Consider the following 25693-nt stretch of genomic DNA (forward strand, 5'->3'; position numbering starts at 1 on the left):
AACCGGGAGCGATCGTGGGAAGCTAGTGACGCCATTTTTGGAAGACCGGCGCTACTTGGTGACGTAGGCGATATTCACCTGTTCAAAACGGCGACTCGGCTGTAAGTATCTTCACCCCTGTACGCTATTAATTCTTTTCTACTAGGTTTGGGTTTCACATGTTTAAGGCATCTGTGATATAGTCTGGTATAGACCTCGCTGCACGTGGCTTACTGCAGAGGTTGCTTCAGCCACGTGACGCTTCACGTTGACTTCAGGCTAGGTTTCCCTATGCTCACACTGCGAGTGAAGCTTGGTTGTCCAAACTGGACGAAAATAAAAGCTGGACAATGACTGGCTTCTGTGATGTGGAAATGCTCTGCCTAAGACGCCATAGATACTGGGGCTTATGCGAGGTACATATTTGTGCCTGGCTCTCTGTCGTTTGGGACCACTGATGACATAGAGCCAGACTGTTCCATTATAATAGGATCCTCCCGGTAATCACTGTTTTTTATACTGGAACTGTGCAGGACTTTTCTCTTGGTTTCTCTTCAATGGATAGACTGCAAGCTTAGCATAGACCGTGTTACAGGGAGTCTATCATTGGCTCTAGTTATTTTTAAATAAGCATGTTTTTGCAAAGCTATTCTAGGCATACCTGTCATTCATTGATCCTTGCCATTGTTTTTGAATTAACCCAGTTTTCTTGATATGCTATTTACTCATCACGGAGCAGCGGAAGCCTTCCCTGAGCACCACAGCATCATCAGCCTTTCGCGGTTCTCACCGCCCTCTTCTTTACAGATGATCCATCCTCCTACAGTTCTTCATTGTTTCCAGAGCAGCTAGTCATGTACAGCGCATGTGTGAGATACTAATCGCGCTGTACGCGACTAGCTGCTCTGAAGGAAGCAGTGAAGAACTGTAGGAAGAGGGCTCATCTGTAAAGAAGGGGGCAGAGAGAATCGGGGAAGGCTGATGACGCTGCGGTGCTCAGGGAACAGTGAGAAGGCTTCCGGTGCTCCGTGAAGAGTAATTAGCATATCAAGAAAAGCGGGCTAATTCTAAAACAGCTGCGAGTATCAATGGCAGGTATGCCTAGAATAGCCTTCTAGAGGCTATGCAAAGTTATGCTTATTTAAAAATCGATATAGCCAATGATAGACTTCCTGTAAAGGGAACTTGTCATGTTGATTTTTTTTTTAAACCTCCCACAGGTCCTTATAGAGTGGGAGTTAGTGACTCAAATCACCCCGTTTAACAACCAATCTTCCCGCCATTAAAGCTAGAGAAGAGTCTCATGGGACTCCTCTCTGGTGTTACCAGTGCCTGAACTGTTCTTCAGGGAAGCCGAGGACGTACACTCTGCCTTCCCCCTGCAAGTGTATTTCCATCATACTTTATTATTGTTATGTATGCCACTTTAGTATATTTAGACCCCTAGTGTCTCTTGCCAGCCCCACTCTATGCAGCGTGAGTTGATCCTCCTACTGCTATGACATCACCCATCTTACTTGATCAGTGCTCCCAGAACTGAAAGCCACCCACAATGCACCAGCTGCCTGAGGCTAGGTTCACATCTGCGCTTGGGGATCTACCAAACAGAAACCTAATATGCATAAAACAGCGGTTACCTTAGGAAACCCGCAGACCCCATAGATTAAAATGGGGTCCACGTGGTTTCTGCTCAAAAAGGGTGAAAAATGCGGAGAGAAAAGCGCTGCTTGCAATCCTAGTACGGATACAGAGTACAGATGTGAACCGAGCCATAATTGCATAAGACTTCAAAGTTGTTTTTCTCCAACTTTACAAATGTGACACAAATAGCAAATATATGTTGCTTATTACTGTAAAGTGGTGGTTAGCAGTTTAATATTCTTAGGGGAGATGATAGACTTCCTTAACCCCTTCCCACCAGAGGAATTTTAAGATTTTCGTGTTTGACTCCCTGCCTTCCTACCCCATATTTTATTTTTCCGTTCACAGAGCCATATGAGGTCTTAAAGGGGCTCTATCAGCAAAATCATGCTGATAGAGCCCCACATATGCGTGCATAGCCTTTAAAAAGGCTATTCAGGCACCGTAAATGTTATATTAAACTACCCCCCAGTTTTAAAATAATAACCTAAAAAAGAATGTTATCTACTTACGGATCGTGCACGCTGGGCGGGCATTCTGGGTGTGTCTTCATCTTCTTCCACGCCTCTTCTTCCTCCGATGTCCTCTGGTCCCGTCTTCCTCCAGCGCTCGCGAACGGACAGTGATAGCCGGGGCGCATGCGCAGTAGCTGTAGTAGAAGCCACATGCTAGTGCGCATGCGCCCAGGCCGTTTTTTTATATCAGTGTCCGCGAGCGAGCGCCAGAGGAGGACGGGACCAGAGGACATCGGAGGAAGAAGAGGCGTGGATGAAGATGAAGACACACCCTGAATGCCCTCCCAGGGTGCACGATCCGTAAGTAGAGCACATTCTTTTTTAGGTTATTATTTTAAAACGGGGAGGTAGTTTAATATAACTTTTACGGTGCCTGAATAGCCTTTTTAAAGGCTATTCACGCATATGTGGGGCTCTATCAGCATGATTTTGCTGATAGAGCCCCTTTAAAGGAGTTGTCCGGGATGAAATAAAAATTAACTAAACCCCCTCACCCCTCCTATCTTTTAAAGGGGCTCTATCATTGGGAAAAGTCATTTTAGATAAGCACATCCTTGTATAGCCTTCAGAAAGGCTATTTCACACCTACCTTTAGTATGTAAATTGCCTTACCAAATTTTAATAAGTCAATTTTTATTCATATGCTAATGAGCTTCGAAAATGCACCAGAATTGTCTGTGTGCACTGTCTGCTCTGTGTATGTATAGCAGAGGCTGCTGTGCTGATGACTCGTCTGTGCTGTGCATATACTGTACATAGAGCAGACAGTGCACACAGACACTTCTGGTGCTCAGTCGAAGTCCATTAGTATATGAATAAAAACAGATTTATTCAAAATCTGCTGAGGCCATGCAGAAAGGGTCCAAGTAGATTGGGTGGCCTGCTGGAGGTCATTTTGCAGGGCTCTGGCAGTGTTCCTCCTGTTCCTCCTTGCACAAAGTGGAGGTAGCGGGTCCTGCTGCTGGATTGTTGTCCTCCTACGGCCCCCTCCACGTCTCCTGGTGTACTGACCTGTCTCCTGTAAGTGCCTCCAGCGTGTCACGTTGCACCACAGACTGTCCAGGAGTTGGCAGGTGATTTAGTTCAGGTCTGGGAAGAGGGAGATCCCTCGGGAGACCATCCACAACCTCATCAGGAGCATGACCAGGTGTTGTAGGGAGGTCATACAGGCACATGGAGGCCACACACACTACTGAGCCTCATTATGACACGTTTTAAGGACATTACATCAAAGTTGGATGAGCCTGTAGTGTGTTTTTCCACTTTGATTTGGGGGGGGGGGGGACTCCAAATGCAGGCCTCCATTGGTTAATAAATTTGATTTCCATTGATAATTTTTGTGTGATTTTGTTGTCATCACATTCAATTTTGTACAGAACAAAGTATTAAGTGAGATCATTCATTCAGATCTAGGAGGTGTTATTTGAGTGTTCCCTTTTCTTTTTGAGCAGTGTATATCGCTAGATAGCCGACATTGTGCTGAATTTTGTACACTGTCATCTTTCCCAGTATGTGCTTTGTTGCTGGAGATATCGTTAGTTTTGGCAGTGATATGTCCTCACTTTCAGAAGGGTGGGCCGTACAGCCTAGCGCCATTTCTGGGCTGTGAGGAATGCCCAACCCCCAACTGTACGCTAACATAGCTTTGTACTGTCAGAGGGGATATTCATCACAGCTCAGCATTATCGCTTGGCGGTAGTAATGTCCCGGGCACATCTGAGCATTAACTATATAGCTAGCGTGGCTTAATACTACGACACAGTGCGGGAACAGGTTAAAGCAGGGATAGGGAACGTACGGCTCTCCAGCTGTTGCAAAGCTACAACTCCCAGCATGCATACTTGCTCTGCTGTTCTTGGAACTCCCATGGAAGTGAATGGAGCATGCTGGGAGTTGTAGTTTCACAGCAGCTGGAGAGCCGAAGGTTCCCTACTACTGGGTTAAAGGAACACTTTAACAACTGCTTAAGTTCATGTAATACAAGGTATTGTTTCAAATTGGAACTAAAATGTTTTACATTTAGAATAACACATTTAACATTCGGTTGGTAAAAAAATAGAGGATGAGCAGAATAAATGAAGCTCACTCCATGTCGCCAAGCCAAGAGAAGCCTGTGCTTTACCATACGCTGTAACTTTGCCACTCCTCTTCTTTCTGAGTTTTTTACAAACAGGAATGGTGCATGTGGGTCCATAACTATGTTTAAATATTTTACTCGCTGAATGTCGTAATAAATTGTTTTTACAAATAATATTGCTATTTGTACTTTTTTTTTTTTTTTTCCCCTGCCATACTACACGCACAACATCTACATCTTCTCCAGTTAATCAGAATCCAAGTTTTGATGATCTAACTCCAGTTCCTATGACCCTTGGAGTGTTGTTGCAGCCTATGCTATGACTGTATAAGCCTTCATAAACATGGTGTATATTAGTGCTGCAGCACATTTTACATTTGTCTCCGAGGCTGCCCCCACCCTTTATTCATTATAACTACTACTGGTTTATTTACAACTATCTATAACCCACGACTTTGTCCGCTGTCCCCTCACCCTTGCGTGAACCACCTGCATCTCTGCCCGTGGCCCCCAACGGCCCTTTCCTTGCGGGCAGTGTGGGCCCCTCCCACAGCATCGTGGGCCGGGACCACACGGACCCGCTGCTGCCCCTCCGGCCCTCCATTTTCCCCCCACCCGCGCCCCCGGCTCTCCCTTTACCCCTCACCCGCGTCCCCGGCCCCTCCTCCCCTTTAGAGATTACAGTCACCTCCTACATGTACCCCTCCCCCCTTTCCACATGTGCAATCTGGCCCCCCTCCCCCTACTTACTTTCTGCCCTTTGTTGTCAAACCCGCACTCCCGGCCCCCTCCGTAACCCGTAGCACCAGCACCCTCCCCTCCCTTAAGCGTCCCGCCGATCCCTGTTCCTGCAGTACTCACCATGTACATGCTGGGGAGGTGTGTGTCTTGTGGCCGCAGCTTCAGCGAGCATGTGCGGTCCTTCCCGTGGCGTGTGTGTTCCCAGCCGAACAGTTCGCTGGTAGGTGTGCCTGGGCTTGTTCGGGCTGAATGCTACGCCGGCCTGAGGCAATGTGTGGCCGGCATGTCAGCGGCGTTCGGAACCATGCGGGCAGCCGCCATGTTCAGCGTCGGATTCCCACGTGCTGGCCACGCCCACAATTTGGCGGCAACCTATGGGCCGCTGTGCTGGCTCCCTATCCTGTCACACCAGCATGCACCAATAGCAGTTGTGTGTAAGTCTCTGTGGTGACGTCATGCCCGGGCCGACAGTGGAGCAGGAGACAACTTTGGAGGGTCGTGGTGGCGTTTTGGGGTGAATGAGACACTTTTAAAGTAGCCTATTACCCCTTCCTGGCCAATATGTAGGTGTGTGCGAAATTTCGAGAAGATCCATTCAGCCGTTCGGGTGTGATTGAGGAACAAACATCCAAACTCACAAACTTTCACATTTATAATATTAAAGGGATTCTACCATTAAAAAACTTTTTTCTGTGGCTAACACGTCGGAATAGCCTTTAGAAAGGCTATTCGTCTCCTACCTTTAGATGGGATCTCCGCCGCACCGTTCCTTAGTAATACCGGTTTTTACCGGTATGTAAATTGGTTTTCTGCTGCCCGAGAACAGGATCCTGCGCCGCCTCTGCCTTCTGCTGGATCCTCCCCTTCTTTCTTCAGCAGCGTCCCTCTGTCGGCTCTTACACTAGTAGAGCCGACTGCGCATGCTCGCAATTGCGGCCTCGGAACTAGGCCGCGCATGCGCAGTCGGCTCTACTAATGTAAGAGCCGACAAAGGGACGCTGCTGAAGAAAGAAGGGGAGGATCCAGCAGAAGACAGAGGCGGCGTAGGATCCTGTTCTCGGGCAGCGGTGGGGACGCCCCCATCTCTGCCAGAGAACTAATTTACATACCGGTAAAAAACTGTATTACTAAGGAACGGCACAGCGGAGATCCCATCTAAAGGTAGGAGACGAGTAGCCTTTCTAAAGGTTATTCCGACGTGTTAGCCACAGAAAAAAAGTTTTTTAATGATAGAATCCCTTTAATAGGATTGGATAGGATTTTGCCAGAAGATTCAGGAACACTGAGCTGTGAATACATGCAGGCAGAATGCAGCTAAAAAGATCTCTGAAACAACAATCTGTGAGCACATTCAGGAAAGCTTCTTACTGTCAGTGACTATTTCTGTGCCGTTTTGCCATATGTAATCACAAAAGCAGCCAGATGTAGTTAAGTAGACTTTTCTTATATTGGAATCTGTGAGATGTTCAGAATGTTCAGTCCAGTGCACAGAAAAAGTTATTTGCAGATGTGTATGAAGGCTGTGAGAAAAACAACCCTTCCCTCATCTATTTACTGCTTGAACACAGAATAGTCCCTCCACTCAATGTGAACACGTCTTGCTTTTTAATGCAAACTGCAAGATCCTTTTTAATCTATGGATGGGACTTCCCTAGTAACAGGGAGCGAAATGCAAATTAGCTAGAAGGGAGACACCTGGTAGCTAGAAACATTTGAGGTATTTTTCAGGCAGAAAGCAGCAACATTTTTAATTAAAGTACATTACATTTGCTATTAAAGAGGACCTTTCACCATATCCGGGCACATGCAGTGTTATATACTGCTGGAAAGCTGACAGTGCGCTGAATTCAGCGCACTGTCGGCTTTCCCGATCTGTGCCCGGTGTGAAGAGCTTACAGCCCAGTACCGTAGCTCTTCTATGGTCAGAAGGGCGTTTCTGACCATTAGCCAGAGACGTCCTTCTGCCTCGCGGCGCCTATCGCGCTGTGCTGTGGAGCGGGGAGGAACTCCCCCCTCCCTCTGCTCACACAGCTTGTCCGTAGACGAGCATTATCAGGAGAGGGAGGGGGCGTTCCTCCCCAGTCTTAGAGCACAGCGCGATAGGCGCCGCGAGGCAGAAGGACGTTCCTGGCTAATGGTCAGAAACGCCCTTCTGACTGTAAAACGGTACCGGGACCGATAGCGCTTTACAGCGGGCACAGATCGGGAAAGCCAACAGTGCGCTGAATTCAGCGCACTGTCAGCTTTCTGGCAGTATATAGAACTGCCTGTGCCCGGATATGGTGAAAGGTCCTCTTTAAATGAGACTAAGTTGTCTGAAAAGTTAGAGACCACTTAAAGAAATATGCCATCTTCTCCACTTTTCAGGCAGTTACTTTCTAAAAATCCTATTAATATTATAAAGGTGAAAGTTTGTGGGTTTGTGTATTTGTATGTTTGTTCCTCAATCACAGCCAAACAGCTGAATGGATTTTGGGGAAATTTCACACACACACACACACATATTTGCTAGGAAAAGGTAGTAGGCTACTTTAAATGTGGGTCACTCACCCCAAATCACCACCGTGACCCTTCAAACAATCCGCCGGCTTGGCTGCAGCATTTGGCATTCTGCCAGTGCTGGTCTGTGCACGCACCTCCTATTGGTGCATGGCAGGCTGTGGGCGGGCTATAGAGCCAGGGCTGCAGCACTATAGGTTGGCGCTGAAGGTGGGTGTGCCGATTCAGAAGGGAAACACTGAGGAAGATGGTGGCAGCCCACATGGTCCCAGCGCCGCAGCTGTCCCAGCCCACCTACACAGCTCTCGGACGGAGGAGGCTGCTGCACCCGACATACCACAGGTAAGTGCAGCGGGTACAGGGGGTTGGGGTGTCCCGAGGGGGGGGGGCAACCACATACCCCAGCTTCATGTCCCGTCCCCCCCATCCCCATTCATTGGCCCCGGTGTAGTTGGACTCACCTTGCCATGATCCCCCGATGCTCTCTCCGCTCGCTCGATGCACATAGGTGTCCGGCGGCTGGCTGCGTATGGCAGGTACCCTGCAATACAGGCACCGGTATTCGGCAATGCACTGTATGATACCGGCGCCTGGATTGCAGTCTACCTGCCTAGGCTGCAATACAAGCGCACGCCTGAAGCTGGGGGCAGAGATGGGGGGACAACAAACTGGGGGCAGAGATTGGGGGGACAAGAAACTGGGGGCAGATGAAGGGAGGGACAAGAAACTGGGGACAGAGATGGGTGGACAACAAACTGGGGGCAGAGATAGGGGGAAAAGAAACTGGGGGCAGATGAAGGGAGGGACAAGAAACTGGGGACAGAGATGGGTGGACAACAAACTGGGGGCAGAGATAGGGGGACATGAAACTGGGGGCAGATGAAGGGGGGGACATGAAACTGGGGGCAGAGATAGGGGGGGGGACAAGAAATATAAGCGGTTCAGTGCCACCGCCAACCCCTGGACGAAGTCGCGGTTAGCTGCTAGTTAGGCTATAAAGAGGGGAGGGAGAGAAAATAACCACTCAAATAATTGCTGCTTCTACACTTTTAACACAGCTAAGTTGTAGATAGAGGCTACTGATGCACAGAGGCAATGAATTAATTAACCAGCCGACAGTAGCTTCCTACTCCAACCCTCCCTTCTACATAAAGCTGTTACGTTAGCAACCAATTTATTTGTTTATAACTGGATATACACTTTAAGCAAACACTCCCAAGAACAAACTCTTGTTGATGTAGACATTTTCAGTGCATATGAACTTGCATACCTGAATCTTTATTTTATTGTGTGTGTGTGTGTAACTCTCAGCTTGGGTGCGAGTTTTCTGTCCAATTGTATATATTAATGCATTTTTAAAAATTATTTCTTGACATAAAGGTGGACATTGCTGTCACGACAACTGTAATTGTAAGTTTTACTTTTATGAAATATATGGGGTTAGGAATGTACTTTTCAAGATGTATAATCCCTGTATTTTATTGGTTAAGTTTTCAACATTTCCAGTTCCTAGTGACTTTGTGATAAGTATGAATTCTGCAAAAAGATGATTTAAAGGATACTGTAATTATCAGTGATCTTAAAGGGAGTCTATTATTTGATTTGGCCAAATTTCCCTAACAACATTTTGGAATAACCTTCTGAAAGGTTATTCTAGCCCTACTTTTCTTTATCTGTTCTTCAACTCTGTTTTTGAATAAAAGACATTATTCTTATTTGCAAACTCTGTGCATGGAGCACAAGGGGCTTTTCCCCTTTGCTCCAAGCACAGCACTGTCATCCCCAGTATTCTGTTTCCTCCTGCTGTTACACACTCCTACATATGAATGCATCATATTCTTATTCTTTGCTTCAGGACTAGAGTAGAGCGCATGTGCTGGAATTGCATACACTTTACTGAGGATTGCTGCTGCTGAAACAGCGAAGAATAAGTAGAGGATGTTTTCAGATGAAGGAGTGTGTAACAGCAGGAGGAGGCAGAATACTGGGGGTGACAGTGCTGTGTTTGACTTTTCTATATTTCCAAATCCCTACTTTGACTTCTGCTCCTTCTCTGACTTCCTGAGCTGATAGCTGTGATCAAACAAGTAAAGGTCCCCAATTCATTAAAAAGCTAATGACTGAATTCCTATGAAAGTAAATATGTAACAAATGATGCATTTATTTTATTGTACAATACCAATAGTTCTATAATTTAATTAAAATGAATCATTTTATTTTGTAATTGGTAACTTTTTTTTTTTCTAATTCCACCTGAAATTTGGCCCCAACTTCAACTTTACAGCCAAGAAAATGACAAGAACCTATACTTGCCCATTTAATCCACTGCTGGCCCAGTGCAGCATGTGCATGTACTTATTCTCTCTCACTGAGATACTTCCCTCTACATAGACTTTTTTTTACAACCTGATCTGTCTGTGACCTCTAATTCATCTACACTGTAGATCCGGGGTAGGGAACGTACGGCTCTCCAGCTGTTGCAAAACTACAACTCCCAGCATGCATACTTGTCCTGCGGTTCTTGGAACTCCCATGGAAGTGATTGGAGCATGCTGGGAGTTGTAGTTTCACAGCAGCTGGAGAGCCATAGGGTCCTTACCCCTTCTGTAGATGGTCTGAGCTAAGCAGTTTAGCAGGCAGAAGAGGAGTTGATAACTGAAGACAGAAGCATTTTCCTCTAATAAGATATATTACTGGGGTTTTTTTGTTTTTATAATCATCTGAACTATTTATTTCTCTTGCTTTTATAGCGCCAATATATTTTGCAGTGCAGAACAGATATTGTAATCACCTGACTAATCATAGATATGGTGTATAATACCCAGGCATGAGGCTGACTCTGTGATTCCTGGTCTTTTCTAGTTGACCCGTGTTATCCTTGCCGTTCTTTTGTGATTCCCATTGTTGGTTACAGCAGCGTCAGAATAATGTACAGGTATAAGGTAACCCTGAAAGATCGCCACCAGCTCTACAAGCTGATCATCAGCCAGCTGCTTTATGATGGCCACATAAACATCGCCAATGGCCTCATCAGCGAAATCAAGATGAACACTGTGTGCGCCCCCTCTGAACAACTGCTTCATCTCATCAAAGTGGGTAAGAAAACATTCCATCATAGCAGCAGGAGGGGACTCAAGGAACGTATTGCTGTAGGTTTCTTTGTGGACTGGTACATTGTGACCTCTATCCAGCAGGCCTTAGAGAACCAGTGCAGTCCTATGTCACACAATGCTTATTGCTTGTATAACAAGAAGTTCTGCAACCTTTTAATAGTTCTCTGATTTCAATTCCTCACCGTTTCTACTGTCAGTAAATGCTGTTAGTGTAGTCCTGCTCTCAAAGAATTGTTAGGTCTTAGCTATAAGTAAGAACTAACAGCCTGATGACAGGGAAGTAGGAAAGGCTTACATGTAACAAATCGTCCGTGTCAATATTTAGGCTGTGAATCCTGACCTGTAGGAATATTACGGGAGGGATCTGGGATGCTGATCCTCATTGTTGAACTTGGGTGGGCACAAAAAGTACTTGTAGCATGAGACCACCTTATACATGTGTGGGTTTTTAGCCTGTAGAGGTAACTAATGAATTTTCAAGTTCACTGTCGGTAAGCAGAACTGTGGAAAATGCCGGTTATGAATAGCAAAAGTCTAGTAGTCTAGAAGGTTTATTGTACTCATGAGGTTTTTTTTATTTATTTTTATAAAACTCTCAGACCCTCCATTTAAGCACTGTTTGACTTTGCAGGTATGGAAAACGATGACAGCGCCGTCCAGTATGCTATTGGCCGCTCTGATACTGTGGCTCCTGGCACAGGAATCGACCTAGAGTTTGATGCTGATGTTCAGACCATGTCGCCAGAGGCATCAGAGTACGAAACGTGTTATGTGACCTCACACAAGGGCCCCTGTCGTGTAGCCACTTACAGCAGAGATGGGCAACTGATTGCAACTGGCTCTGCTGATGCCTCCATAAAGATCCTTGATACAGAGCGCATGTTGGCCAAGAGTGCCATGCCAATAGAGGTAAATATCTACTTCAAGTGACTGGTAACTCGGAGGCTGTAGAAACCAAATTATTGACAGCATTGGAAAAGATCACATGGCCCATCTGGTCTGCCCTAGATAGATAGACATGTGTACACCTCATGTTTACATTCACTTACTATACAAATCTGCTGAAAGTTTGTTCCAAGCCTCAACTACTCTTTCAGTAAAATAGTGTGGCAAATGTAATTATAAGTCTGCACCTAGAATGTGGCACTAAATACACCAGCATGTCTGGTGCAAAACATCTAGCTTTAGGATTTTGTTTTGTTTTCTTTAGACTAATTTGGCAAGTGGGTGTGGTTTAGCGGTAAATGTAGCTTAGCAGTATAACATTTTGCACCATACTATTGGTAGATTTGGCCCAATATTTTCTAACATTGCTTTCTGATCTCTCTCTCCACCCCCTCTTCAACTAATACATGCATTCAGGTTTTCTGATACAGTTTTTGATGTCAAAACCAGTTGTGGATCATAAGGTGAGAGTCTATGAAAGATGGATGGCACTTCTCTCTTTTTTTTATTTTTTTTTCTCATTTCACTCCTGGGTTTGGCTTCTAGAACTGCAACAACAGCCTGTATGTCTGTCCTTATCCACATCAAGGGGAAGATGAGATAAAATTTCAGTGCACCATTAATGGTGATTTGCCCTTAAAATAACAACTCAGACTAAAGTCTCTTTGAAGCCTCATATACTGAATTGGTGCCAATACTTTGCTCGTTGTAAATGTGCAATTTTCTATTGGTAAATAATGCGTTCTTATACAGCCCTTGTGCTATTAAAAAGGATCTTGTACCTCCACCAACGCCAGATCTTTGCATCCTTTTAAGTAATCCAAGGACTCCAGCACAGTTAGGGTAAGTTCACACAGTTTTTTTTGGATCGGAACCTGAGGCGGAGGCAGCCTCAGGTTCTGATGCAAAAAACGGGTCGCCGCGACTGAAAGCCGGTGCGCTGCACCAGCATCCAGCCGCGCACTCTGCTCCGGATTAGGCGCAATTAATGAGCCTAGGCCGGAGGGTGGAGTTTCTTCAGGTCGAATCGCAAGGTGACTGAAGAATGAACACCTCACTTCTTTTTTCCGGGAGCCAGAAGAAACGGCACCCAGAAAAAGCTCCTGAGTATCACCCATTGATTTCAATGGGAGCCGTCTTTTTGGTCAGGATTTTGAGGCAATTATGGCCTCAAAACCCTAACTAAAAAACTGTGTGTGAACTTACCCTTAGCTAATTTTGGTTCCTTACTTGCTAATTAGACTCTATACTGTCAAGTTGGCCGTCTCAGGCAAGAGTAGACAAGAAGATTGAAGCAGACAGTTTCAGGACTAGTTCACACAGGCACGGTATGGCGTATTTTGGTCCTTATTGTGACGTGGGAAGCCGCGTCTGAATAGGACCAAAATGCGCCTGCCACGACATGCCGCTCACGGCAAAAAGTAAGCTAGCGGTCTACATAGACCTCTATTGTGAGGGGGCGGATTCTGACGTGGATTCACTGCCAAAATCCGCCCCCTCTTACCCCTTGTGAACGAGCCCTCAGAGCGCAGAATCTTGCCCCTCTTTTCTGCTTCTCCTTGAGACCACCCGCTTGACAACACAGATCCTAAATGGAATTTAAAGGGGCTCTATCACTGGGAAAAGTCATTTTTATCTAATCACATGCTTGCATAGGCTTTAGAAATGCTATTTCACATCTACCTTTAGTATGTAGATTGCCTCAGTGGTTTCTGAATAAATCTGTTTTTATTCATATGCTAATGAGCCTCCAGCCAGTTCAGGAAGTTCCCAGCAGCCTCCTCTCTTCTATTATCTCCTATGTGTGTGACGCAAACAGGAAGCTGAGTCATCATCATCAGCAGCAGCAGCAGTCTCCCATAGAAAACAACAGGGAGAAGTGTGCACGATGTATAATGCACCAGACTAATTAGCATATGAATAAAAACGGACTTATTCAGAAACCACTGAGGCAATCTACATACAAAAGGTAGGTGTGGAATAGCCTTTCTAAAGGCTATGCAAAGGTGTGATTAGTTAAAAATGACTTTTCCTAGTGATAGAGCCCCTTTAAGGGCCCAAAACGAACTGTACTGATTGCTCGGGAATGGTGGAGGCTAGAGAAAAACATTCTGCAAAAGCTGCAAGAATCAGCAAAAGAGTAGTCTGCTAAAGGGTTCTATCACCTCTCTCAAGCACAATCACAACCTTAAAGGGGCTCTATCAGCAAAATTGCTGTATGAGCCTCACATATGTGTGAATAGCCTTTAAAAAGGCTATTCAAGCACCGTTATTGTTATTTTTAACACCCCACCCCCGTTGTAAAATAAAACCATAAAAACATATATGTAAATTATATTTATCGTGGGCGGTCATGCCCAGTTCAACGTCATCTTCTGGCACGCTTTCTTCTTCTTTCAGCGATGGCCTCCGGTCCTGGCTCTTCTCCGACTTCATCGTCCTCTTCTTCCAGCGGGATTGGTTAAAAGCCGGCGCCATTTTTCTCAATGGCAGTACACTCGCGTCCTTGAGGCAAGTGAGACTGCGCACGCGCCGGATTTGAACCAATTCAGCCGGAAGAAGAGGACGATGAAGCCAAGGAAGAGCCAGGAGCGGAGGGCGTCCCCGAAAGAAGAGGAAGGTGTTCCAGAAGATGACGTCAGACCGTGCATGACCGCCCACCATGCACGACAAGTACAATTTGCATATATGTTTTTATGCTTTGGCAAGTCGAGGTACTTGAGGGAAATAGCTGAGGGCTTTCTCCCTGTGCACCAACTATCCCAATTCTATAAAACTGACATATATCATATCATATATAATATATATAACAAAGAGTTGTTGTTTATCACTGCAATTTGCTTTGTAATACAGTGGTAGCAATTGAATATGCTTGGGGGAGGTGGTAGAGTCTCTTTAAAGGATGCTAAAAACTGGATTTGGTGGAGGTGATCAAAGGTTCTCTTGAAATATCAGTCTTCACTGTAATTCTGGCATTATATTCTAGAACTGTGATAATCAGAGCAAACATTTTATATTCTAATCCAATAAGGAGTGCCACAGCACATTATAAATTAGAGAGATCCCCTGTTTATGATCCTCTTGAAATAGCCATTTTTTTTGTAAGTCTCTTTCTTCACATCTTCATCGTTAAAGGTCATGATGAATGAGACAGCGCAACAGAACATGGAGAACCATCCCGTCATCCGCACCCTATATGACCATGTTGATGAAGTCACATGTTTGGCTTTCCACCCCACCGAGCAGATCCTGGCCTCCGGCTCTAAAGATTACACCCTGAAACTCTTTGATTATTCAAAACCATCAGCCAAGAGAGCCTTCAAGTATATTCAGGTGAGCAACGTTCCTGTAATGCGCTTCTAAAGAGAAAAAATAGCTACTGACTGATTCTGGTAAGAAAGGATTACTTTTAATATACAATTGGATGCAAAGTTTTATGGTTTATTTACTTTCATAAAACTTCAGTCATTGTTTTTTTTTGGAAGTTAGAGGAGCTTTGCAGTTTTTGTCTGACCATAGCTGCCATTTCTGAAAGAGTCAGGCTGTGGATAAATAGAGGCATTGGAGTTGGTAATTTGGCTTACTGACTCCACAGCCCTGATTTAGAGGACGATTCCTGGACTTTTACTGTAGTCTTTAAATGCTGGAATCTTGTGGCCTTTTTACTAGCTGTATTGTTTGGCCATTACAAATTAAAAGGCTTTCAGCAGCATTCATGGCAACGTGATTTTCAGTCATATATCAGGTATTTTGGCCATAGTGCTAATGCTGTGCGGAGGAGACTCAGCCTCAGTCCGGTGGAAAATAAAATGAATAGGCTCCGGGTTGACAGGGTCATTCATCTTGTAAGATCTCAGGCAGTCACATTTAGGTGCTGTTCCCCATGCCGCATCAGTGTGACTCATCCAGTGATATTGCAGACCCAGGTGACAGTGGTCCAGGCAGCGAGGTTGAGAGCTACTTGAGTCTCTGGTACATCAGGGCCCATTATTACATCTCTGCAGTAAACTGTATTGATCCCTGACTGATTTCATTTTAGCTCTGAAATAGTAATGCACTTGTGTCCTTGGTGTTGACCTGTGTCCTCTCTGATAATGAGCCGTTCATCTAAGACCTCTCCTTCAGTTTGGTCTATTAACAGCGTTCACACATAATATTCCCAAAATCAGAATGTACTATACTGCAAGGGTAGCAGCACCTATAATGATGTTATTGGTAAGACCCCAACTTTATCATGTTAATACTGATCATTCAGTGAAATAGGATGTACACTCTTAAATATTGACATTGCAGCACCAAGAAGGAAAAGCCTTGGAAGTATGCAAATCATAAGGTTGATAAACATGTTAATGTTATGCAAGTGATTAAAAAAAGGAAACAAAATATTCCAAACATCTTTCATTTATTGAGTATGAATGGCACACGCAGAGATGCACACATTTGCATGACTTGGCATGCGCTCATTGAGGCTATTAATGGTTGTGTTAGGAACATTATGCCACACTGAATGCAATTTGGTATACAAATGAACCAGATTGGCTGTTAGAAGCTCCAGTTGCAATTGCTGACCAATGACATCCCAGAAGTGATTGATAGGAGACCAGTCCAGGGATGCTGCAGGCCATGATAGCATATATACACCAAGTAGGAATATGCAGCTCCTGGGACCCTTTGGAGAAATGGCCTTACCAGTGGTTCTATAACCAAACCAATTCTGAAATGTTAGTGCACCTGAAATGAAGACTAGTGGCGTTCAGTTATGCAACCCCACACCATAATTCGGTGTGTATTTCTGCTTTCACTACTGCAAACCTCTTTATGACCTTGCCCACATGGTACCCACACGCCAGCTTCCAGCTACCATTGCACCATTCAAGCCTCCGTGGCGTGAGGTCAATGGAACACGTGTTATTCCTCCAATCAGGCTCTCCATCCATGCAGATGTTCGCTTCTAGGCAACTTTAGCTGTCATTCCAGTTTATCGTCTTCTCAGCCACCAGCACACACAAGGTTGACAACTTGGCCCAGGACTATCTGCTAGAGTAATAAACCAATGAAACTTAGTTTATTGTTTCTATCCCTCTCAGTTTGAGATAAATGGCAATAACTGGCACATTGACAAACAGGAAGCATCAAACAATTATCCCACACCACTTGATCAAATTTTTGTTTCCAATCTGGCTTTTATGCCCCTCCCATTTGCCACAGTTCGTCTATAGCTTGTTTTGTTGTTGTCATTTCAATATCGGAGTATATTCTATTCCATTGTTTTGCTAAAGAGGACTTTTCACCACTTCCGCCCATTCCAGTTCTTTGCCTTTTTCAATAGGCACAAATGTGAATCCAGAATAGTTGGAATGTTTTCTCTATTCCTAAGCATTAGGCTTTCTACTGTTTCAAGGATGAGCAGGCAAGGGGTCATGATTCTGAGCTCTCTAACATGTCCGACAGTAAGATGCTGCCAGTAATTTTTACTCGCCTGTCCACGCTCCTGTCCTGGCCACCCTCCACTGCTTCTTGTGGGAGGTGTCACACTTACAGTCCTATGAAAAAGTTTGGGCACCCCTATTAATCTTAATCATTTTTAGTTCTAAATATCTTGGTGTTTGCAGCAGCCATTTCAGTTTGATATATCTAATAACTGATGGACACAGTAATATTTCAGGATTGAAATGAGCTTTATTGTACTAACAGAAAATGTGCAATATGCATTAAACCAAAATTTGACCGGTGCAAAAGTATGGGCACCTCAACAGAAAAGTGACATTAATATTTAGTAGATCCTCCATTTGCAAAGATAACAGCCTCTAGTCGCTTCCTGTAGCTCTTAATCAGTTCCTGGATCCCGGATGAAGGTATTTTGGACCATTCCTCTTTACAAAACAATTCAAGTTCAGTTAAGTTTGATGGTCGCCGAGCATGGACAGCCCGCTCTCAAATGATCTGAAAACAAAGATTGTTCAACATAGTTGTTCAGGGAAGGATAAAAAAAGTTGTCTCAGAGATTTAACCCATCAGTTTCCACTGTGAGGAACATAGTAAGGCAATGGAAGACCACAGGGACAGTTCTTGTTAAGCCCAGAAGTCGCAGGCCAAGAAAAATATCAGAAAGGCAGAGAAGAATAATGGTGAGAACAGTCAAGGACAATCCACAGACACCTCCAAAGAGCTGCAGCATTATCTTGCTGCAGATGGTGTCACTGTGCATCGGTCAACTATACAGCGCACTTTGCACAAGGAGAAGCTGTATGGGAGAGTGATGAGAAAGAAGCCGTTTCTACAAGCATGCCACAAACAGAGTCACCTGAGGTATGTAAAAGCACATTTGGACAAGCCAGCTTCATTTTGGAAGAAAGTCCTGTGGACTGATGAAACAAAGATTGAGTTGTTTGGTCATACAAAAAGGCGTTATGGATGGCATCCAAAAAAAACAGCATTCCAAGAAAAACGCTTGCTACCCACTGTAAAATTTCGTGGAGGTTCCATCATGCTTTGTGGCTGTGTGGCCAATGCCGGCACCGGGAATCTTGTTAAAGTTGAGAGTCGCATGGATTACACTCAGTATCAGCAGATTCTTGAGAATAATGTTCAAGAATCAGTGACAAAGTTGAAGTTACACTGGGGATGGATATTTCAGCAAGACAATGATCCAAAACACCGCTTCAAATCGATTCAGGCATTCATGCAGGGGAACAATTACAGTGTTCTGGAATGGCCATCCCAGTCCCCAGACCTGAATATCATTGAACATCTGTGGGATGATTTGAAGCGGGCTGTCCATGCTCGGCAACCATCAAACTTAACTGAACTTGAATTGTTTTGTAAAGAGGAATGGTCCAAAATACCTTCATCCGGGATCCAGGAACTGATTAAAAGCTACAGGAGGCGACTAGAGGCTGTTATCTTTGCCAAAGGAGGATCTACTAAATATTAATGTCACTTTTCTGTTGAGGTGCCCATACTTTTGCACCGGTCAAATTTTGGTTTAATGCATATTGCACATTTTCTGTTAGTACAATAAAGCTCATTTCAATCCTGAAATATTACTGTGTCCATCAGTTATTAGGTATATCAAACTGAAATGGGGTCATTTACATGTTAGCCATCACTGCTCTAGGTGCACAGATCATTTGCATAAAAATTAAAGAGTTGAGTTTTTCTTGTCAACAAGATTCTAGTTTAACACAAAAAAAAGTATGTTTAGGATGTTGCTAACTGCCCTACAGCAGCGTATTAATGGTTTAGAAGTGACTTTGGTGATAGTACTCCCGTGTATAGTCATGATACGGACAGTAGCTACGGACTCTTCTGACGGTCACCAACGGCAGTGTGAACGCTCCCTTATCCTGTACTGATCCTAAGTCACAGCATGTAGTCTTCTCCATAACGGCCCTCACTATTTTCAAGCTATCCACCCCAACTACACCATTACATTTTGTGCTTGCAATAGCCAGAGTGGCCGATCTTTACTAGGCACATGACTATCTGCTTAGTAGTGACAATTGTATCTCCCAGGAGCACCTCACTCTGTCCATTCTTCCGGACAGGAATCATTCATGCACTGCACAAGCTCCATTTGTTAGGATGGCACAAACCGGTTATGTAGCTCTAATCTAATAAGCAGCTGTAGGGAATTCAGAGTCAAACTGAGCACACTCATCCTGAATGAAGATGGACTACAAGTTGTATCGATTCGTACCTAGTAGGGAAAGGGGGATTTCATTTGGTAGTATTTTGCAGAGAACCTTTTGATGACATGATTCTTGTTGTTCACTTATACTACAGGCTAGAGCTTCAGTTAGAATTCTGCAGATTTGTGCTGGATAGAGTCATTGGTAATGTGAACAGACAAAACCTTACAGCTCCTATAATACAGGGGACAATTCATTTTTCTTCCATCAGATGACGCTTTCCAGAATGCACAGCTCAAGCTCTGAAAAACACTGCTGGTCTGACTTCTTCCCGTTCTAAAATGCCTAAAATAATTACTGTAACAATTATCTAAAATAATTGGGAGCAATAGCTTACATTAAGCTGTACAGAGAATTGAGAGTATTCAGACTGGAATGTTGTATAGAAAGATCCACGCAGGGCTGATGAACTAACACTGTGATTGTGTGATTCTTCAGGAAGCCGAAATGCTGCGCTCCATCTCCTTTCACCCATCAGGAGACTTCATTATAGTGGGCACTCAGCATCCCACACTACGCCTCTATGATGTCAACACCTTTCAATGCTTTGTTTCCTGTAATCCACAAGACCAGCACACAGATGCCATCTGCTCCGTCAACTACAACCCAAGTGCCAACACCTATGTCACTTGCAGTAAGGATGGCAGCATAAAACTCTGGGATGGGGTCTCCAACCGCTGCATCACCACTTATGAGAAGGCACACGATGGAGCTGAAGTGTGCTCTGCCATCTTCTCAAAAAACTCAAAATACATTCTGTCCAACGGCAAGGACTCTGTGGCCAAGCTGTGGGAGATCTCCACCGGCCGTATGCTGGTCAAATACACAGGTAAGGAAAAGTAATTTCATTATGTCCTCGGTAGACTACCACTTACACTGACAATATAAAATACATAGACTGTATATAGACCGCTCCTTCTGACAAAGCTCAGATCTAACCCATCTCTGGCTGTAAGGCTGTTGGTTGCAGTTAAAGGGGTTTTCCGGGCAAAAAAAATTTTTTTTTTTTTTTAAAAAAAGGTCTGTTAGTGCTATTAATGAGTTAATAAGTGCACCCAAATACCATTAGCAGTATTTTGAGTGATTTCTGAGTTTCTCTGAGAGCACCTGGCATTTTCTGCATTTTATCACATGGTGTAGCTTCCTGCTGTCTTAGCTGATGCAATGCATTATGGTAGTTTAAGGGCCCGTTCACACAGGCACAGATGTGGCGGATTATGGCGCGTAATCCACGTCATAATCCGCCCCCTCACAATGGTGGTCTATGGAGACTGCCAGGCTTCTTTTTTCCGTGATCGGCATGTTGTCTCTCACGGAAAAAAGAAGCGACATGACCTTTCTTGAGGTGTCGCCTCAGGAAGTCAATAGAAGTGAATGGGAGGCGGAAACCGCGTTGCAGTTTTTTGCAGTCCATTCACTGTCCGGGAGGGGAAAACTGCCTGGCGTTTTCTGAAGCTCCAAAAAAACGCCCCAAGGTCAAAAAAACGCTTCCTAATTAGGAAGCGTTTTTTTTCCGGACCAAATTATGCCACGCGTAATTTACGTGTGAACTTAGCCTAAGGCTCTCACACGATTTCCCTCTCTAATATCCCCTCCGTGTCTCCCTAGCTATCTTGTCCACTACTAGCTCTTCCAAACTAACTCAGCATAGCCCCTACCCCATTATACTTGCCTGTCTTCTTCCTGCGCAGACTTCCTTCTGTGGGGAATGGCTCCTCTTCTTCTTTTAGTCTTCCTGCTCAGCAGTACTAGCACTGTACTGTAGCTGACACTCCATCTTTACTGCGCAGGCATAGGCTGCTCCTTCAGGGTCCCGCTTGCGCAATAGAGAGGGCGTGTTGGCTACAGCGCAAAACCAGGGCTCAGACTCTTATGCTCACGCAAACGTCACAGAAAGAGGAGGATCTGTTCCCTGCAAAAGGAAGTCTGTCAGGAAGACCTGTAAATATGAAGGGGTTGCAGGCGGAAGGGAGTATTGGTGATGTTCCGTTTCTGGAAATGGTGAAACGGATCGTCATCAAATAATCAGAAAATGGTCCCTGGAGCGGTCACATGACCGCCTCGGTGATATGGGTAACTATACATTTTGGTTGAAATATGTAATTTAGAAAGTAAGCAGTGGGGTGGGTGTTTAGATTAGGGTAGTTATATAGTAGATGAGGTTGGATGAAGACATTTGTTTATCCAAGACAACCCCTTTAAGCCCTACTTCTTTAGAATAGTGAAAAAAATGTAAGGGATCCCTGTGTTCTTTGCAAGATTTCTACAAAACTGGTTTAGGATCTAACTATGGGATGGTTTCAACCTCAGTGTAGTGCCACTTGTGACCAGTAGGGGGCAAAACTGTTTAAATTTTGGATGAGCTAGAATGTAAATCACATGGGAGAGGGAGAGAAGTGTTGTTCCTACCAATGCTAGTTGGGGGCACTGGACTGCACCCCTGTAACACAACTCTTATCTTTGTGCAGGTGCTGGACTTAGCGGCAGGCAGGTACATCGGACCCAGGCTGTATTCAACCACACAGAAGATTATGTTCTGCTCCCTGATGAAAGGACAATCAGCTTGTGCTGCTGGGATTCAAGGACGGCTGAGCGCCGCAACCTCCTCTCCTTAGGACACAATAACATTGTCCGCTGCATTGTCCATTCCCCCACCAACCCTGGATTCATGACTTGCAGTGACGATTTCAGAGCCAGGTTTTGGTACCGAAGGTCAACCACAGACTAAACATATCAAACTCCACGGAGTTGATGGTAAGAAAGAACTGATGTAGATGCAGATGCATCTGATGTAGGCCCCCACCACCACCAGTGATGTCTCCAGCACACATCTGACTGTTGCTGTTTCTGAGGAATGCATTTTATTCTGGTCTCTTCCAGGGTCTGAGCTAATTCTGGTCTTCAGGGTCCCTCTGGCACAAACAAGTACAACCTTGCACATTGCATGCCCTACTCTCAACTTTTCCTGGTTCTAGTAGCTTTACATGAGTTGTACTATTGTTAGTGCACAATGTTTCATCTCATTTCAGTTCTCTGTATTTCTGTTATAATGGTTTAGTATGTGGCAACACTCCCAGCCACCCAGTGGTATAAGGATTGTTGGAGTATTGGGGTTCCAGTGATTTGGCCTGTATTGCCAGATCATGACTTGTGTCTTTGGTGTTCTGTAGATGCCTGTGTCATGTTTCGCATCTTCAGGCCCTACACTAAATTTAACAGTGCATCAGTTTTTCCTGAGATGTTCCATTTAATTAAAACAAAAATGGGGCCTTACTGAGCTGCAGATTCAGATGAACAGTCATGGACCTAAGGACAGCAGGCAGGGCTCTTCACCCTCTGGCCCTTATTGAATCTGGGTATGTTGTTTGTATTTTTAGGGGTTAAAATACTGAATATTTTTCTGTTTTGTTTTGGGGGTTTTTTAAAATAAAATGCTTAAACAGCATGTCTGAGGCATACTAGTCATTGAGTGCATATGTTCTTGTTTGTTAACATCAACTCCTTTGTAAAAGTGAACTTTTTCTTTTCTGTGGAGTAGTCCTTTAAAGAGGGACCTTTCATGGAAAGACTGTCTGCTTTCCCAGTATCAACCCCAGTGCCGTACATATTAGTGCTGCTAGTTTCAGCACCGATATCTCTCCACTGTCAGAAGGACGGGCCTTACAGCCTAACGTCATTGCTGGGCTATGAGGAATGCCCCTTCCCTGACAGTATTCTTCCATAGACTTGCGATGACACTAGGCTGTAAGGTTTGCCTTTCTGTCAGTGGGAAGATAACAGTACTGAAACTAACAGCACTCATATCTCTGGCATCGGGGCGCATACCGGTAAAGCCGACGGTGCACTGAATCTCCTGAATTATGACCATACAGGGGAGGGGGGAATATGTGTCTACAGTATATTGTCACTTCCCCATCCCTCTTTCCTCTTGGCACGTCACACACATTTAACGCAGTAGCAGGGGCAACAGTGATCTTAGGAGAATGCCTTTCACAAAGTAAATGTAAGGAAAATAAAAAGGATGTAGAAAAATAAATTCTCATGGTTATGTACCAAGTGATTTATGTTGGACCCACAAGTGGTATAAACAGAGGCTGCACTTTATGTAAAGCTACAGAGTATTTTAAACTATTGAGTAACAGTCCAAAGAAATACAGTAATATGCAGCTAATCCTATGGACTGCAGCTGCCACAGAGTAGCGAAAAGGCAGCAATTAGCACTATTAAAGTGTCAGTGTGTCCTTAAAGGGGTATTCCCATCTACATAATTATTTTAAAATTTGTACATAATTAAGTTTAAACATTTTTGCAAATATAAGTAATTAAAAATTCTGCAGAGTTTTAAAGATTTCCTCTAACCATCTTAGTGGTGACAGTCTGTTGTCTTGATCGTTTGCCATGGATATGACCACTAATGTAGAAACTTTCTATGGTCTGGGAGTTGTCAGGAACCCAGCTATGATTTTCTTATTGTACCTGGGTTATCAGGCAGGGACACTACATGTATCAGAAGATATCCCGGCCCCAATAAAGAAGTCATGGCTGATTTTCGGACCTTAGAAAGTTTCTGCATTCATGGTCGTATCCGATCGCAATATAGATAAGATAACAGACTGTCACCACTAAGAAAGTTAGAGAAAAATCTTTAAAACTCTGCAGAATTTTTAATTGCTTATATTTGCAAAAATGTTTAACTTTTAATTATCTACAAATTTAAAAATAATTATGTAGATGGGAATACCCCTTTAACTTTATCTTGCCATAATGTTCTGAGATCAGGGGAGGGGGCTGCAATAACCCAAGATCCATCATCAAGAATCCGCCATATCAATTAAGGTCATTTTAACTTCCCGGACAACCCCTTTAACAAATAAGAGTATATCTACTGCTTTTGACTGACCATTGGGGTTAGCCATTTATGATTAGCATCTGCATTCTTCCTCTTTTTAATCAGTTGTTGAAGGTTCTTAAAAGCAATTTTTTTTTCTATAAAGGAGATTTTGCTTGCAGCTTGCCTTGGCTGTAAACTGTTTATGAAGTCAGGTGGCCTATGGAAAAATAGAAGAGTCATTGCTTTTAAACAGTCCTAGTCAACTGCCAGAGTTGAAAGGCGACAGATTGTTTAGAGCCGGTCCCTATTAGCAGCAATACCAAGGGGGGACACATGGAAGCCGAAAATGTTAAGTATAGTATAGTATAGTACTTTCGTTGTGTAAAAATGATTCATGCGGTATCCTTCTTAAAAGTGAGTTAAAATTGCTTTTGAAGTTGGTGCATGGCTCTGAATGTGAACTGCGAGTGATGCCACAGTGTCCACCATTGCGGGTAAGTCCAGGAATTAGCAGTCAGGAAGTTGCACATATCCTGCTGATTTCATCTGAATGTTTCTTTTTCCTCTTTTGTCAATTTTTTACATTTATTTTTAGAGAACCACAAAATAAACTAACACCTCGTGAAGGAAGTCTGTGTATAGCTGCACTTGACACACTTAGACTTGACGTTTAATACAGGAGTTAGTGTTAAAATGAAATCCAGATACTGGATATGGCTTGGTTGGATGGCTGTATACTTCATTCTCAAAGAAAAGGTTTGATAAATTTATCTTGAATCACTTAAGTGGTCACTCATTTTTCACACATCTTAGTCTCATGTAATAGAACATACAGTATGATTCTGGACCAAAATGTAATGCATTTAATTTACAAATATTGCTGTTTTGGGCCTGGAAAACCTCTCTAAATTTCCCACCACTGGGTGACTCCCTTCCAGCTAACTTGCTGTTCACTCCCTTGTACTAGAGAAGTTCCATCTTTAGTTATCATCATAAAGCAAGATTCCTTCACTTTAAATGGAGAGAGGAGGGAGTGGTTTTCTTCACACAGTGAATGGAGAAGGGAGGGGTTGGTTTTCATCACAACCTCCACGTCTGCAACAGATTTCCCTGCCTGAACATTGGACTGACAGTATTTTGCAATTATTATGGTAAAGTTTATTTCAAAAGGCTAATTATAAAATCATTCACCAGCCTTATCAAGTCAAAGCTAAACTCGCACCAAGCCGCATAGGGGAAAATCGTTTTATGGGGTTATCGAACATCTAGTATTGAAGGCCTATCCTTAGATTAGGCCATCGATAATAGATCTGTGGTGGTTGGACACCCAGGACCCCTACAGATCAGCTGTACCAAGTGCAGCTCTAGCATTGAGTGTATTTACTGCACTGCTGTCCCATAGAAATCTATAGGACAGCACTGCTTTACCAACACCTGCCATTACAGTTTGTACGGTTAGTAAACAGCATGGCTTCACACAGTCTTGGTACAGATAAGGATAGGGCATCAATACTATAACCCAGATAACTTCTTTTGAGGCCCATTGACATAACTGTATGTATAACTACAATCAAGATATCTTTATATATAAAAGTAATAACTGCCCTGTTTCTCCAAAAATAAGCCCTAGTTTGTTTCTGCAGGGTTTTTGGAGTAAACTA

General features: G+C 44.0%; 1 protein-coding gene across 2 annotated transcripts; it reads left to right on the forward strand.

The window, feature by feature from the left end:
* The first annotated feature begins 51 nt into the window (after positions 1 to 51).
* Positions 52 to 22610, forward strand: CSTF1 (cleavage stimulation factor subunit 1). Of its 2 annotated transcripts, XM_075276867.1 has the most exons (7): positions 52 to 101; positions 8833 to 8862; positions 10315 to 10548; positions 11197 to 11474; positions 14646 to 14843; positions 19640 to 20030; positions 21670 to 22610. In XM_075276867.1, exons 3-7 carry the CDS (start codon positions 10380 to 10382, stop codon positions 21927 to 21929), a joined length of 1296 nt encoding a protein of 431 aa, XP_075132968.1. In that variant the 5' UTR covers positions 52 to 101; positions 8833 to 8862; positions 10315 to 10379; the 3' UTR covers positions 21930 to 22610. The 2 variants fall into 2 exon arrangements, with proteins under 2 accessions (XP_075132968.1, XP_075132970.1); XM_075276869.1 differs by lacking the exon at positions 52 to 101 and having other exon boundaries at positions 8828 to 8862.
* Positions 22611 to 25693: the final 3083 nt, after the last annotated feature.

Source organism: Leptodactylus fuscus, chromosome 6 (assembly GCF_031893055.1).
Source record: "Leptodactylus fuscus isolate aLepFus1 chromosome 6, aLepFus1.hap2, whole genome shotgun sequence".
Taxonomy (NCBI): domain Eukaryota; kingdom Metazoa; phylum Chordata; class Amphibia; order Anura; family Leptodactylidae; genus Leptodactylus; species Leptodactylus fuscus.